This window comes from Mauremys reevesii, linkage group 6 (assembly GCF_016161935.1).
Source record: "Mauremys reevesii isolate NIE-2019 linkage group 6, ASM1616193v1, whole genome shotgun sequence".
NCBI lineage: Eukaryota > Metazoa > Chordata > Testudines > Geoemydidae > Mauremys > Mauremys reevesii.
The window spans coordinates 16,033,393-16,050,800 of record NC_052628.1 but is presented as its reverse complement, the minus strand read 5'-3'; the positions used below and the strand labels follow the sequence as shown (position 1 = coordinate 16,050,800).

Genomic DNA, 17,408 nt, shown 5'->3' with positions numbered 1-17,408 from the left:
GGGAATTCACAAGTTATATGAAATTGCAAATCACAGAAGTCTGCAGATAAAAATTATGGGAAAAATTGTAGAATTTTCTCTCTATATTAAAAAGTTAACACCTTAACAGGATGTGAAATTGTCTTTCTATGTAACTTGCAGCATGTACATTTGAAAAAACAGGTATTTGTAGAAAAATGGTAAGTGTTATAGGGGCAAACCCAACAAACTATGTGTGCACATTGGTTTCTATCACCTCCAAAGTGGGGAAAATTATGCCATAGAGCAAATCTTCCTCTTTGGTGCACACCAATCTTATTACACCCACTTTTGCTACCACTCAACTAGAATACATAGAAAAAATATCTGGGTCTGTATCTGGACTAACCTGAAGCCTTCCATCCAATGTTCTCTGTATCGTAACACATTTACTAGGATGAGCTCCATTTGTAGTTATAGCTGTAATCAAAGAATCCAATTCATCTTTTTTCTCCTTTAGCTTTTTAACTAAGCTTTCAATTGCTCGTTTTGCAAAAGTTTCACTCTCTCCACCTTGCCGATGGCACATCAAGCTGTGAACAATGCTCAGACAAGCATCATTACTTGTTGGTGTGTTAGTAATAGACATATTGTCCATTTGGAACAGCTTTTTCTGGCAGATCAAATACGTCTGGAATCCTTTTTAAAGCTGTATTTTCAGGCTAGCGAACAAGAGATGATCAAAGAAAATGTCAGGCACATGGAGTCTTGGGCAAACCTAGAGAAGAAAAATACACCTATTGTAGAAGAGTTTTCATAAAGCATTAATTCATCACAGCTTGGAGGTGACAAACATGTTATCAAAGCACTAGATAATTTAACAGCATATCAAAACTAACTTTAACAGAACCAGTACCTTGGCATTATGTTTCAACTTTCTACAGAAATTTCTATACAAAAAGTTTTATTAGAAATAAAAAAAATCTAATTTATAATCAGTTTTGACAACAAAATTATTATATATCTATATATTATTTTATGAGAAAAGGAGCTGAGTAGACAAATAACCATGGGTGAGTGGGCTCTGATTTGAAAAAAAGAGGGCCAGACAGACTGATTTGTAGTACCTCATATCAGTAAGATTAAACAAAAGACAGTTTGGGTGGGTATAAATGTTGGCAAAATTATTCAGAAACAGGTGATTTTATGTGTATGTGGTAGACATGTCCATTATTAAAGTGTACTGGATTGAGATCTGTAAGCAAAAATTACAAATTGTTGGAATTAATTTCCACTGTTAGTAGCTGCTAGGCTACTGGTAACTTTTGGTAGAAAAGAATAAATTGCCCCAAGTTAAAGAAATCGTTAAAAAAAACTGAGATACTACTATTAGAAAGTTGATGTATCAAGTATGTACGCAATTTACAGGCAAGATTTTCTTCCTGTGAGTGCTACTATGTTTTCTATAACCTATAAGAGTCCTGCTTTGAGCAGGCGGTTGGACTAGATGATCTTCTGAGGTCCCTTCCAATCCTGATATTCTATTCTATGTTACAGACCAGTCAGCTTAACTTCTGTACCCAGAAAGATAATGGAGCAAATAATTAAGCAATCAATTTTCAAACACCTACAAGATAATAAGGTGATAAACAAAAGTCAGCATGGATTTGTCATGAACAAATTGTGTCAAACCAACCAGATAGCTTTCTTTGACATGGTAACAAGACTTGTGGATGGGGGGAAGTGGTAGATGTGGTATATCTTGACTTTAGTAAGGCTTTTGATTGATACTGTATCGCATGACCTTCTCATAAGCAAACTAGGGAAAATACAACCTAGATGGAGCTACTATAAGGTGGGTTCATAACTGGTTAGAAAATCGTTCCCAGAGAGTAGTCATCAGTGGTTCACAGTCATGCTGGAAGGGTATAACAAGCGGGGTCCCGCAGGGACCTGTTCTGGGTCCGTTTCTGTTCAGTATCTTCATCAATAATTTAGATAATGGCATACAGAGTATACGTATAAAGTTTGCGGATAATACCAAGCTGGGAGGAGTTGCAAGTGCTTTGGAGGACAGGATTAAAATTCAAAATGATTTGGACAAACTGGAGAAATGGTTTGAAGTAAATAGGATGAAATTCAGTAAGGACAAATGCAAAGTACTCCACTTAGGAACACTCAGTTGCACATGTACAAAATGGGAAATGACTGCCTAGGAAGGAGTACTGAGGATAGGGATCTGGGGGTCATAGTGGAGCACAAGCTAAATATGAGTCAACAGTGTAGCACTGTTGCAAAATAAGCAAACATTATTCTGGGATGCATTAGCAGGAGTATTGTAAGCAAGACACAAGAAGTAATTCTACCACTCTACTACGCGCTGATTAGGCCTCAACTGCAGTACTGTGTCCAGTTCTGGGTGCCACATTTCAGGAAAGATGTGGACAAATTGTAGACAATCCAGAGAAGAGCAACAAATGATTAAAGGTCTAGAAAACATGACCGATGAGGAAAGATTGGAAAAAAAAATGGGTTTGTTTAGTCTGGAGAAGACTGAGAGGGGGCATGATAACAGGTTTTAAGTACATAAAAGGCTGTTACAAGGAGGAGGGAGAAAAACTGTTCTTCTTAACCTCTGAGGACAGGACAAGGAGCAATGGGCATAAATTGCACCAAGGGTGGTTTACGGTGGACATTAGGAAAAACTTCCTAACTGATATGGTAGTTAAGCACTGGAATAAATTGCCTAGGGAGGCTGGGAATCGCCAGCATTGGGGATTTTTAAGAGCAGGTTAGACAAACACCTGTCAGAGATGGTCTAGTAAAGTGGTGGGCAAACTTTTTGGCCCGAGGGCCACATTAGGGAATAGAAATTATATGGAGGGCCATGAATGCTCACAAAATTGGGGCTGAGGTGCTAGCTCTGGGGTGGGACTAGGGATGAGCAGTTTGAGATGTAGGAGGATGCTCTGGGTTGGGACCAAGGGGTATGAAGGGCGGGAGGGGGATCAGGGCTGGCAGAGGGGTGCAGGAATGGGTGCAGGTTCCAGCTGGGGATTTGGGGTCTGGGTGGGGCTGGAGATGAGAGGTTTGGGGTGCAGGAGGTGATCCGGGCTGGGATTAAGGGGTTTGGAGAGCAGGAGGGGAATCAGGGCGGGGGCAGGGACTTGGGAAGAGGCTCAGGGGGTGCAGGCTCTGAGCAGCACTTACCACAAGCGGCTCCCAGAAGCAGTGGCATGCCCCTTCTCCTGCTCCTACGGAGAGGCACGGTCAGGAGGCTCTACATGCTGCCCCATCCGCAGGCACCACCCCTGTAGCTCCCATTGGGGCACGTAGGAACCGAAGCGGGGCCATGCTGTGGCTTCCAGGAGCTGCGTGGTGCGGCCCCGACCCTGTGCCCTGGCCGAAGCGCCAGAGCGGGGCCGAGTGGCTTGGTGCGGCCCCCCAACCCTGAGCCCCAGCAGGAGCAGGGGCGAGCCACGTGGTCTGGCCCCTGACCAGAGCCCTGGAGGGGGGCTGAGCCACTGGTGCAGCCCCTGACCCAGCACCCTGGCCAGGCCCTTCTGGTTTCAAAGAAAAAGCTTACACAATTTAGGATACCACGCTATGGTCTGAGTATTCAACCAAACAATATTATTTTGGAGTTGAATTTTCCCAGTCTTCCAAATGGTGCGATTCCCAGGAAGTCTAATTAAGATCGCTAAAATACCACTGGTTTGCCACTTTAGCATTCAGTGATGCAACTGCACAACTAGCAAGTGTGTTTATCCAAATCAAACAGATATATCCTGGTACTCTATAGAAACTGCTACAGAAACATCCATGTCTCAAAAATTGTTAAACAAGCAGATGCTTCATTTTGATTGAGGTTCCATGGAAAATAGCTACCTGATATTTAAAAAAGTAATGCCAGCTTCAAAAATTTAAAGATAAACATCCCCATTTCTCCCCTGCCAAAACAAAAAAATGACTTGCAAATTATAACACCCAGGCACTTATAGAATCATAGAATATCAGGGTTGGAAGGGACCTCAAGAGGTCATCTAGTCCAACCCCCTGCTCAAAGCAGGACCAAGCCCCAGACAGATTTTTGCCCCCAGATCCCGAAATGGCCCCCTCAAGGATTGAACTCACAACCCTGGGTTTAGCAGGCCAATGCTCAAACTACTGAGCTATCCCTCCCCTTACAGGATGATTACTTTACATATGCAGGGTATATTAAAATACCCTATTTGCTTTCTTTTAATTGTATACATCAAAAATGGGGGATTTGATTAATTATATATTTAGAAAGTAACAGCTCCCAAGTATAAATCTCAGCATGCATTTGAACATGACATTTCTAGATCACACTTATATGCAGCACCATGTTTTATTATTCTTGTTAAGCCCTATGTATTTTGTATAACATTTGCATTGGGTGAAGGGTCTCTCACGAGTGAAATTATTGCTGGGGGAAGCAGAGTTGAATGTGCTCTACAAAGAACCTCCACTCTTTTCCCCATCCCTGAATTCACAGAGACAGAAGTAGTGGCAGCAACAGGAGAAAAGAAAAAAAGAACAGCAGGAGACCATCGGGTCAGTGGAGTTGTCAGTTCTACCTCATGAGGCTTACAGGGACCAAAATAAACTGAAAATATCTCTGCCCCAGTTCTATAACCATAAAACCTCCAGTACCAATGCGGAGAAGGGAAGGGTGAGCAAGGTATAGAGCACAGGAGGAAAGTGGGGACAACAGATGACCCAAAAATGGGCATATATACATGGACCGATTTTAGAGTGGGATTCTGTATTTCAAGATCTTTCAATACACCAATCCAGCTAACTATTACCACAAATTAATCTGGTGGCCAAATAAAATTCAGAAACAAGCCAAACCCTCACAATTTTCAATCCCATCCTCTAAAAAAAATTCCCTCTTCAGAAAAATGAAGTTAAATCCTTCATTTGGACAATATGGGCCAAGGAGGAGGAAAAAAAAAGATGCAATACTGTGTTAAAAGCACACAACTACAAAATTCTAAGAATATGTCTACACTTAAAACACTGTGGTGGCACAGCTGCAGCCACACCACTATAACACTTGACTGTAGATACTCCCTACAGTGACGAGAGGGATTCTCCCATCACTGTAGTTAAATCCATCTCCCCTAGAGGTGGTAGCTAAACTAATGCAAGAATTCTTCTGTCAACCTAGCACTGTCTACACCAGGGCTAAGATCAGCACAGCTACAGCTCTCAGGTGAGTTGATTTTTCACCCCTGAGAAACGTAGCTATGCCAATGTTAAGTTTTCAGTGTAGATCAGCCCTAAATAGAAGCTATGTAAAGTTAGCAACCCTACGAGAAGCTAAATGTGCTTAAGTTATGGAATTCAAAACTCAGCTTTAACAGGTCTGCTTTTGTAAAAAGAGGTGTAACAACTAGTGTTTTATACAGTGATCTACAAACATACTGCATCAAGTAAGGAAAAAATATTTTTGGGAGCCAATTAGATTTGGGAAACAGGAACAAATTAAAATAGCCAAATACTTAAAATGCAGATTGAAAAAACAGCTAACCAAGATGCTACCGTCCCACTGAACAATTTATTACTAGCCAATTCTTCAAAAACCTTCCTTAAAGATCAAACTGAACCGAAAATTCCTCTGTCACACTTCTCTCCACCCGAATGAATGAAACACTAATTCCTACTCAGGCCTACACTAAGGTAGTGAAGGGTGATGTATCCTTTTAAACTAGGCAAAGAAATTCAAAGCAGGAGGCAGCAGTTTAAAATTAACAATGGTAGGCGGTGCCACATGTCTCATTTTCACACCTGTGGATACTTCTGTCAAAAAAGGTTACCAGAACAATAAAGATATACTGCAAGCATTTAGGTCCATCTACAATGGAAATTATATCGTCTACACTTAAAATGCTAGTAATGATTTGTATGTAATTGACATTACTGAGTGTCTACATTGCAGTGCTATTTCACTTCCATTATCCTCATGTCCACACAAAGCTGTGGAATACAGTAGTGCAAGCAAAATGTCCCTTGGGAACCAATTCCCAGAACAACTGCTATGCTATATCCCAGATAATAGCAGCCATTTCTATAACACAGATGTGGGCAAACTACGGCCCGCGGGACCATCCTGCCCGGCCCCTAAGCTCCCGGCCAACGCAAGTGCTCAGAGGTAGGATTTTCTGTGTGAACTACTGAAAACCTCCTTGCCAGACAAGTTGTGAGGCACAGAAAAGCAGTCCAATTTATGCAGATGGGGTGCTTCTGGTCAGCTTGACCCCAGGACAGTGAAATACAAAAAGCAACCCAGAGAACATCCAAAGGAGAGAACAGCGATGGGAAAATTAATATTCCAGCTAGTTTGACAGTATTCCTTATCTACAGTAGGAAGGTAATACTACAGGCTAGCCTGGGTAAAGAACAAGTGTTTAGACTCGCTCAAAGCAGGAACAACAGAAATGATATGAGGCCTTTCGAATACTGGCAGCAAATCTGTGTGCAGCATGTTGAGCATTTAAGATATAGTTATTTAATATATCTCATTCTCCAGCATAAATGAGGCCTTAGAACTGTCAAGAAATTACAACAAAGGAAGTCCCTTGGCATAACCTGTGGTCAAAGAGGGAAAACAAAAACACACACACACAAAAATGTATTTGTGCCTCTTTTTTTTTTATTCTGAAGAGGGTGTGAAAGGTTTGGTTTAGTTTTTAAACAAACTTTTTCTGCTTTGATGTTAGCAACATTAGGATACGATTTCCATGCTTTTACTGAAGGACTCCTTGGAGAAGTAGAGAACCGAAGTTGGAGCTTACGCCCTCAGCTGAAGTACAGGAGTGTTGATATTAACAAACAAAAACAACCCCACACATATGAAAAAGCCAAATAAACAGTGTTTTAAATGATGACAAAAAATCCCTCCCTCCCAACCCCAACCACTCTTTCATTGTCACAAACCTACTAATTTGCCAATGCTTGAGAAGTATAAACCTGTAATTTCTAAAAATCTTTCAGGTTCTTCTTCATATATCAAAAAGAAGCAAAAATAGGCACTTTTTCCCTTGACAGATGACCTTTAACACTTTTTACAAAAATACAATCCACAAACATTTTGTCAGACTTGGTTTTAAAAAGCTGAACACTATGCTAGTCAGGAATTAGAAATCAGCCACACTACGTAACAGTTGAGGCAGGACAAGCTACTGTTTGGCCCAAAGGGACAGAAGGAAGAAGGTGCTCTCGGTGAAGGAAAACTAGATTATACTATTAAGGAAGGATGCCAATAGAAGTAGATACATGTTATCAGCAGTCCAACAAATGTCTTTGGCCCTGAGTCTGCCATCTTGCCCAATGTTCATACGTCACCCAACTGATTTACACTAGTGGTTAAGTCAATCACAACAGTGTAGAGGTCAATTTAATCAAGAAACTAACCCAAAATATTAAATATGACTTTAAAAATACCACTGAATAATTGCCCTAAGGTGTAGACAAACAGCCACAAGGTTCCCCCACTTCATTACTATTTATTATAACTGATACCTAGCATACTGTGGATGCTATTTTCTAAACAAATGAAGACGTGGTGCCTGTCCAAAGAGTTTACACGTTTTAAAGACAAATAGACCGACAAACAGAGAAAGGTTTGGGTAAAAGGAAAATAATATTGAAGTAAAGCAAACAAGATGTAACTGATAATTCCTGGGCAAGAAAAATTTTAACTGAAATATATATTATTTCAAAGTTACTACAATCTTCTCATAATCAGACTATTAGTTTCTGTAGGCATCACAGCCAAAGTGAGTCTTCAGGAGAGATCAGAGTTCAGCATGGCTACCTCCCCTTCTGATTAAGTCAGGAAGGACAATCTATCTCAGCAGATGAGGTGGAGTGAAAAGTCCAAAAGATGCTTGTGGGAGAAGCAGACAAACATAACATCAAGACTGGCACTGTTTGGGCTGTTAGCAAATACAGACATGAACAGAGTCAAGAGTGGATAAGAAGGCAGAGGTGGACTTATGAAAGCATGTGCAAGAAGCTTAAATTCAATGTAATTGTGGTGGTGCACAATGCACTTTCATATGAACCAAAAGAAAAAAGATTTCATATATGTTCAATACTGTGCGACAAACTCAGGGCTCTAACTTTTGTTTTTGTCCAGTTGAGGGGCTTAAATGGTGAAAAGGGAAGAGGAGTTACTTGCTTTTCCCCCCCATCAGTTAGTTCAAATGGAAGATAATGCTTCACGTTAGCTCATGCATTTAATATTAGAACCCTTCCAAGGAAGAAATACTAGGTAAGCACTAGATTTTTAAATGGCAAGTATACAACATTAAGGTGATACATTTTTAGGGTTAAACCTTTGACATTTGTAATATGACTATCAGTTATTTTACCAGTATACAATTTAAAATATAAAGATAGTGCTCATCTCTCAAGATTGCCAAAGTATCTCTAACAGATATTTTTAAAACAGCCAAAAATAAAACAAAAACAAGATCACAAGGAGCAGAGTGAAGGCAGGAAGACAGCCATATGCTGATCCAGATCCACACACAGAAATCCCATTGATTTCAATGAATAGTAACAGTATATGAGCTAAAGTTTGAAACAGTTAGAACCCAAATTAAATTCTTATATTTTCCATGTAATGGCCAACAGCCAGGAAGACGCATGTTTAGCGGTCTCAGATGAGGTAATTCATCCCCTGTAAATGCTGCCAAATTCAATACCTGTCTCATAACATCGCTAACATTTAAACAAATTTCTGATAAAGCCAAAGTGAGAAAGCTGCAGTGAGACTAGACTGAGCCATATTTTTTTGTTGTTGTTGTTCTTGTTCTCGTTCTCAGGTACACCTCTACCACGATATAACACTGGCCTTGGGAGCCAAAAAAATCTTATCGAGTTATAGGTGAAACCGCGTTATATCAAACTTGCTTTGATCTGCTGGAGTGAGCAGCACCACCCCACCGGAGTACTGCTTTACCACGTTATATCAGAATTCGTGTTATATCGGGTTGCGTTATATCGAGGTACAAGTGTATTTATTTCATCCTAAAGTACTCAAAGTATACACTTCTAACTAAACATAATTTAATGGCATTTTTAAAGTTCTAGATAGGCACCTTTGAAAATCCCACTAGGCACTTAAGTGCCCAGGTGCATATTTACACATCTAAATACCTTTAAAAATCTGTCCCAAAGTGCTTGTCTTGTATCTGGAAGCAAGATCTCCATCCACTGAGGTCTCAGATAAATGACTACTCTCCACATTACAAATCAACTGAAAGAGTTTGGCATAAATGGCAGTCTAATCTCTTGAACTAAATGTGTAATACCACAAATTAGTTTTCCCTCCTGCTCTGTTATAGATGAAAAAACCTGTGTTATACCAGAAAAAATGATTAAATAACAATCTTCTCAATATTAATATAGATTCAAAGGTAATGTACAATCCGACATTGGACTCCAACAGCTGCAGTTTTTTCCCCCTCCAACCTAGGTGCTAAAGAAATTATCTAAACATTGAATATCATACAAAGCTCTTATGGCACAGCTGATACAGTTTTATTTAGCTCAGTAAATAGTTGAATTGAGAACACTAACATTCATAATGCACAAGTGATATATTTTATGACAGATTTGAGCCCCTCCCCGGCCAAAAAAAAAAAAAACCCCAAAAACCCTCTAACCAACCAATCAAAATGAAAAGGATCGCAAACACAATGCTTGCAATGTAGCCAAACTGTCATAACTATTAAAACCTTAACTTTTTATTTCCTGATGTCTGAGCCTTTAAATTAGGAACCTTAAATTGAGGTTTACCTCTGAAAAATTACTTTGTAAAAAGGCATTTCTGGGGTTCCATTCTGATGTGTTTCAACCATATCCTAATCAAGTACTTTCATACCTGACTGGGGGACTCAATGTTAATCTGTGTTCTTTTCTTGTATATAACCATCAAGTATAAAGGACCTTTAGACCAAATTACAACCCCGACAATTTCACGGACTGAAAAAAATTCTATTGTGCAGCAGCCTGGGATAAGTAGAAATACTGTAAGCATCAGGTTTTCTGCCTGCCAGACAAGGAAAGGGAGGTACGCTGAGTGACAGGCACAGCAGCACTCAGGTGCCAGCAAAAAGGATTGTTGAAGGGGCTGAGTGTGACTAGAGCAAAAAGTACTGATCTGTCTATAAGAGGAGGTGGGGCTGAGCAGAGTGACTGAACTAAGCTACCAGATGTTAAGAGAGTAGGCTAGTTGATGTCAGCCACAAAAGTAATGCCTTGAAGAAATGTACTGCTAAGCATGGCTGAGGCGGAGTCCTGGTTTAAACGTGCCATCTGTCAGTGCTCTGAATAGAGAGATCTGGTGTGACTGGGTTTGAGATTTTGAGCTACAGATTGAACTATCTATCAGAGGCAATTTATCCTTTGACCAAAAGTCCAGCAGAGGTTTATTTTTCCAGGCAACCTACAGCCAGGGGGCCCTAGCAGCTGGGCAAAGGAGCGCCGCAGCAGCGCGCGCGGCGCGCCGCCGCCCTCGTCCCTTCGCGGGGTCCCTCTTCTCTGCGCCGCTGCCGCTGCGCTCCGGCCAGGAGCTCGCTGGAGCTGGGAGCGGCCGACCCGCCGCTGCAGCGCCGCAGGTCCGTCGCGGTCTCCGGCTCGCCGGCCCAGTGCGCTGCCGCGGGCGCCACCCCCCAAGCCAAATGCCCCGCCCGAACGCCGCCGCCGCGCCTGCTTGGCGCGCTGGTGTCTAGAGCCGCCCCTGCCTACAGCAGGCTGTGCATCAAGTTTTAGAGCTTTGCAAACTGGGACATTTTAGCAGCAGCTGCACCTGAAAGATAGTTTGATTTGATTTAAGAGGGAGAATAAAGATTGCAAGCTGTTGGCCACAAGAGTTAGGAAGTTTGAAGATAATTATTTTGTCAGGAAGACTAGCAACCTTTTAACTTATCAAACAAGCTAAAATACACAATTTGATAACCAGTTACTGATACAAAACACAACTTGATTTTAGAGGAGAAGATGGTCTATTACTTTGATACTATCTTTGCAGATGGTGTTAAGGCCAAGTTTCAACTGGATACGCCTCCTGTTATTGTGAACTGAATCATCCAGAGCTTCCTATTCTGGATTTTAAAATAGGTTATCCTCAGGTTTAGAAGATTTCAAAATGAATTCAAACATTTCCAAATTTTACTATAAAAAAATGACAACTTCGGGCTCTTGCTGATGCCTTTCAGGCAACTTGGAGGTATATGGAGATATTCACCATGTACAGTACACTGTGTTTCTGCTCGGGCTACAGCACTGAAGGCAATGATAAAAAAAATCATTAGACCATCAGCCACTTGATCGGTTTCTGTAATACAGTCCAAGACAAGCACATTAGTGGACACAATATACTTCATGACAGATTTCACCACTGTGACTGAAGACTAACATTTTAAGGAGACAATCTCTTATTGTTCGAGGGTTTACATAAACTATAGATTTTTTAATTTTACATTTATATTGCAGGAGCACCCAGAGGCCACAACAAGGTTGGACTCCACTGTGACGTACACCATCAAGCACATACATAAACTTACAATCTAATATCTAGAGTGCACGATGATGAAACTTTCAGTGATGAAAAACAATTCCAGAATTGGTGCCCAAAAATGTATCCTAGGGAAGGCAAATTTGAATGGGTAAATTTTTCTAGTCCTTTAGAAGCAAAACTGGAGGGAAAAATAATATTATTTTCAGCTTCCAACAAACATTTATTTGTAGCAGCTGGTTATCAAACTGTCCATTTTAACTGGTTATTACATTAGTTTCATGGTCTTCTACTACTGCAGTGTTAGAATGAGAGTTTCCACAATAAACTTAATAAAGTGACACCCACAAACAAATATGCAACAAAGCACCCTTTATGTCTTGATGCAGATGCCCTAATGCCCCAAGTGTGGATGCTTTCCCAGCCATGTCAAATTCTCTCTACTTGCCTGAATGAGGAACAACAACAAAAAACAGATTTGTAGATACCGGCACAATCAGCACACAATAGCAACAACAAGCAGTATACTGTAGCACTACACTGGTATGGATTTATATATCACGCAGTAGATGGATGTTATCCATACTATTCTTTAGATATTAGAATTTTTCTTCAATTTGAATTAAGTTAAACAACATTAATGCTCGCTCTTTCACTGATGGTGGTGGCGGAAATGGCATATCCATTTATACTAAAGCAAGGACAACACAAAAGAAAATAAAAAAATCTTTGGCACAATTGTACAAAACAGAATAAGAGGAATTCAGAGAAATGCTTTGAGACAAATTTCAGTAGCAATAATATTTCATCTTAATTAAGAGACGACAACAATTCAAAAATGTAGATAGCCTCTCTTTCTTGTGGAACAACCAAATCTGAAGTCTTAACTGCCTTTAAAGAGTTTATCTGTTTGTTTTTCTCAGCCTCCACCTGTGCGCACCTATTGCTTTCAATGACATTTTACAAGTGTAACAGATTGGCCCTGTAACTGGAACACAGTAAACCTTTCTACTGAGGATACACAAGGATCTAGCCTGGCTGTGCTGCCTCTGCAGGATTAGCAGAAATAGACAAAAAAACCCTACCTCACTCTGTCACCTAAGACAACAGCTATGAATCAAATACATACAGTAACTCCCCACTTAACGTTCTCTTGCTTAATGTTGTTTTGATGTTACATCCCTGCTCAATTACAGAACATGCTCGTTTAAAGTTGTGCAATGCTCCCCTATAACGTCCTTTGGCCACCTGCTTTGTCCACAGCTGGCAGCCCCCCTCCCCCCGCAGCAATCAGCTGGTTTTGTGGCATTCAGAAGGCAGGAGAGGGAGGGGGGAGGCTGCACACAGCATCCTTGCTCCTCCCCCCAGCCTCCTGAATGCCACAAGACAGCTGATTGCTGCGGGCAGGAGGGGGAGGCAGGGGAAAGGCACTGATCCATGGGGTCCGCCGGCGGGCGAGAGGCGTAGGGGAGCTGATGGGGGGCTGTTTAATACCCGTATTAAATTGCTTGTTTAAAATGTATATAATGCTTTTTGTCTGGCAAAAAGAATTTCCCTGGAACCTAACCCCCCATTTACATGAATTCTTACGGGGAAATTGGATTCACTTAACACCGTTTCGCTAAAAGTTGCATTTTTCAGGAACACAACTACAACATTAAGTGAGGAGTTACTGTATATGGAAAAGATGATGAATAGGTACCATGTTTACACAGTCTTTTTCAGAATAGAATCACATTTTAAAGTTAGATTAATCTAAGTTTTTGTATTTCAATTTCCCTTCCCATACCGCCAGCCATTATTCTTAAGGACTCGTAAAGGCCAAATAAACTCCAATTTGTAGTACATACAACAGCCTGACTCTGTCAGGGAAGGAAGATAATCACTAGGGCCCTACCAAATTCACAGCCATGAAACAGGCGTCACGGGCCATGAAATCTGGTCTTTTGTGTACTTTTACCCTATATTATACAGATTTCATGGGGAGACCAGTGTTTCTCAAAATGGGGCTCCCCATGCAAAAAAGGGTTGGGGGGTGAGGTCACCTTCACTATTGTAGGGGGATCACCTTCTCTGTAGCCTTCAGAGCTGGATGGCTGGAGAGAGGTGGCGGCCGGCCAGGTGCCCAGCTCTGATGGCTGTGCCTCGCCAGCAGCATCACAGAAGGGTGACAATACCATACCACACCACATCACCCGTACTTCTGTGCTGATGCCTTCTAAGTTGGATCAGGTCCCCTACAGTTACAACACTCAAATTTCAGATCTAAATATCTTAAATCATTAAATTTATTATTTTTAAATTCCTATGACCATGAAATTGACCAAAATGGACCAGCAATTTGGTAGGGCCCTAATGATCACACAACAGTGGGGTGCTGCATATTCCTCTTGGCTGCCATTCAAATTGGATCCGTTTCAAAGACCTACACCTAGTCTTTGAGACCCTCGATGAGCTAGGACCTGACTGTGTTAAGTTCCAAGTGCAGATAAAGCCTATGTCAGTATAACTACATTGCTCAGGGGCATAGAAGTTCCACACCCGGGAGCAATGTAGTTATATGAATCTAACCCCCCAGTTTAGACAGCGCAATGTCAAGGGAAGGCTTCCCCCATTGACATAGCTATCGCCTCTTGGGGAGGTAGAGTACTTACACTGAGAGGAGAACCTCTCCTGTTGGTGTAAATAGCATCTTCACTAAGAGCTATGGTGGCACAGCTACACTGTAAGTGTAGACAAGCCCTTAGAAACACACAGATGGAGAGGCTGAATCTCAGACATCTGTGTTCACAAGGGATGCAACCACTGACAGAGTCAAATAAAAGTTTCCCCAAGCCCATAGCGGTGACTGGTTAAGGCTTGTACAGCCAATGGTACACAAGGGAGTGAGGGGCATCAGCATCACGTCCAACTGCCTTTGATAGCCCTAACACAAAGGCTCAGGAAACCATATGGCAACTGGGTGAACTGGAAGTTGTCTTTCAGTGTGAGATCAATCAAGACTCGAACCCATGAGCTTCAGGATTGTAACTGAGCATGTTACCCTCTACACCATCACACCCCTATCTCACTAGCTCTGTCTCACTGACAGAAGCCACAGTAAGAATTTCAGGAGCTGAGGAAAGGACATTCTCAGCAACGGGCCTGAAGATGCAGATCTCCTTAACACAGAACAAAGGAAGCCCAAAGCAGACTGTTTTCAGAGCAGAATACAAATTCACCTTTTTGAAAAAAGGCTTCCTTCAATAAGAACTGAACAATAATCTGGCCAAAATCTCATAAATAAAAGAAATAATGGTGACTGAACCAAATAATAGAATGAAGAGTAGACTCTTATGAACAAATGTAGTGTAATTTTATATTTTTATTTAATGCCTTGATTCCATAGCAATGGGTATTTAGCTAATGTGCCTTCTGTACTGAAAACTGCACAGGGATAGCATTTTGTCTTTGCTCAAGCCTTTTTTTTTTTTTTAAATCTTCACCTCTGTGGTGAGACCAAGCATGGAAAATTCCAGCCCCAAAAGAATTTTTCAGAATACGTGCAGTACTTTTGAAATTTTTTGCACTGAGGTCCTTTGCTCTGCACCACAGTATACAAATACTTCTCAACATCTGCACATCTATTGTGTTATTTCTTGTATAAAGTAAGTTGAATTAAACCCATCTACTTATAAAACTAATTCTAGATGCTGATCAGTTTCAGGGACATTTGTACTGATTTCTTTAGAGCTTTGCTCTGTGCATGAATACCGTTTTTAATAAAAAAATAATACTAAATGCATATACATGCTTGTAAGACAAGGAAATCAAAAATCAAAATAGGTTAATGCCTGTAAAGTGGAAGAAAGCCTTGTTCCAACCATCACCTAGCCAAAACAAGGCGATGGCCAGAAGGAGGGTAAGGCGGATAAGTTGCCTCCCTTTTAATTACATTAATTTTGTAATTTGGTATAACTATTTTGTCTGGCAGTTACATACAATTTTTATCTAGAAATGCTGCACATAGTTAAATAATAAACTTAGAATACATAAGAAATAAGTTAATTTACAGGCAAAATTATAAACAGAATAGTCACAGAGTTTGAAAACAACTTTTACCTAGTTTACAGGGACCCACACACAAAAAGAATTGATTGAGGATTGGGATTTTATGTTAACACACAAACAAGGATCCTAATATGCGCCAATATCTTCAAAGCATAAGGGCCTCTGGACACCTTAAAATAAACTAAAAACATGATTTACAATATAAAAACCAAGATGTGTTCAATCTGAGAGCAGAAACTAAATATGATAAAACCCCCAATAAACAACAAAAAACACACCGCACGTTTTAGTTTTAGAAGTGTAACTAGAGCTGTGGGCCACAGTATCAGAGACTAGAGTGGCAGGAAAGGCACTTCAATAATGAGGATGGTGGAAGAGCTTAACAGGGGATAGACTGATCAACAGGAGACTCGAGAAACCTTCTATACCACAGGGAGGGGAAAAAAAGAGTAAGGGAGCTGGGGAATGGAGCAGAGTGCAGCACAAGGTGGGCAACCTCCCACAATAGGGGGGAGCCAAATAAGCGGGGCAAGAAAATGGGAAGAACTTGTAAACGGGAGGGGACGGAGGAGGGAAAGGGAGCAAGCAGGGAGCAAGGATGCTCTCCCAACGCCCCCGTCCTGCAATGGGATCAGCACCAGGACCTCCGTGGGGGTGCAAGGGTCCCCTGGCCGCAGTCCTGGGAACTTCGTACAAGGGCGGCCCGTTACGGCCGGGTGGAGCCCCAGGGGCCGCTCCCCTCGCGCCAAAGAGGGGAACCGAGAGAGCTCCCCTCCCCCCGCTCGGGGGCACCCACCCACCCACGGACAAGCAGCCCCAGGGCGCAGAAAGCCCCCGCGCGCGCGCGCCGCGCGGACGCGCCCGGCGGCGGGGGGGGGGGGTAACCCGAGGGGGGCCCGCGCTATCTCGGAGTGGGGGCGGGGCGCTGTGTGATTGGGTACAACCGGGGCGGGCGTTACCTGGGCGCTCTAGGCTCGGCTGGGCCGCGGCGGGCCCGAGCCCCCCTGCTCCCCCCGCCCCGGTGCGGCGGCCCCTGGTGCGCCTCCTCCTCAGCAAGGGGCCAGGCCCTGGGGCTGCGCGGCCTGTCCCCTCAGGGCGGCCCCGGCGGGATGGGGGAGGAGGCGCTCACGGGCCTCCGGCGCGGGGGAGGGAAGGATCCAGCCGCCCCGTTACCGCCGCCTCCGCCGTGTTGTTGTTGCAGTTGCAGCTGCTGCCGCTCCGCCACCGCCGCCGACACGTCCAGCTGCCTCCGCGCATGCGCAACATCCGGGCAACCACCAGTCCCCCTCCTGCTTCCACCATCACGACGGAGAAATTGTACTTTTGCGCATGCGCCTAGAGGCAACCACCGTCTCTAAGGTCGCAAAGCGCTGGATAACGTTTCCATGGAGGCGGGCGGGTGCTTTTTTGTAGGGATGAATTTTAATGCTGTGGTTTCTGTCCCCGCCGTAAGGGGAAAAAAGTGAATTTCCTTTCCACTCTCCTTTGGCTTTTCCCGTTCTCATGGGCCCAGGTTTCTGAACTAGTCTGAGCAGTTACTGGGGCACCTGTCTGACTCCTGTTCCTGGTGGGAATTTGTTAGCTGCTCTGTGGGGGCATCATGTCTGTGGGGGGGCTACTGCTCTGGTTTTGTATCTGGGGGGTCAGCCTGTGGAGCTGAGGGAAAATCAGGGTGTCTGCTCCTATTTCACACCCATAGGGGAGAGAGGACAGAGACCACCATTTGCCTGAGTTGGAGATTGACAGATTAACAGGCGTGCTGGGCCAGCACCTTGCAAACTGGTCCAGACATCCTCCGATGCTTAGGCCGGCAGAGCTGAACAGAACATGGGGTGGGTCAAGC

General features: G+C 42.8%; 1 protein-coding gene across 4 annotated transcripts in view; it reads right to left on the bottom strand.

Annotated features, from left to right (window-relative positions):
• Positions 1–16,921, bottom strand: part of SMAD4 (SMAD family member 4) — a 30,082-nt gene extending 13,161 nt beyond the window's left edge. Inside the window, exons 1-2 of one of the 4 annotated variants that reach the window (XR_005600283.1) lie at positions 16,525–16,921; positions 368–736 (exon numbers count right to left, since the gene is read on the bottom strand). Coding sequence is in view for 3 of the 4 variants with exons in the window: in XM_039544093.1 (XP_039400027.1) it covers positions 368–616 (249 nt within the window). In the remaining variant the exon portion in view is untranslated. Of the gene's footprint in view, positions 1–367; positions 737–15,616; positions 15,638–16,524 lie in introns of those variants that run through there. The other 3 variants (XM_039544093.1, XM_039544094.1, XM_039544095.1) reach the window with 3 other exon arrangements.
• Positions 16,922–17,408: the final 487 nt, after the last annotated feature.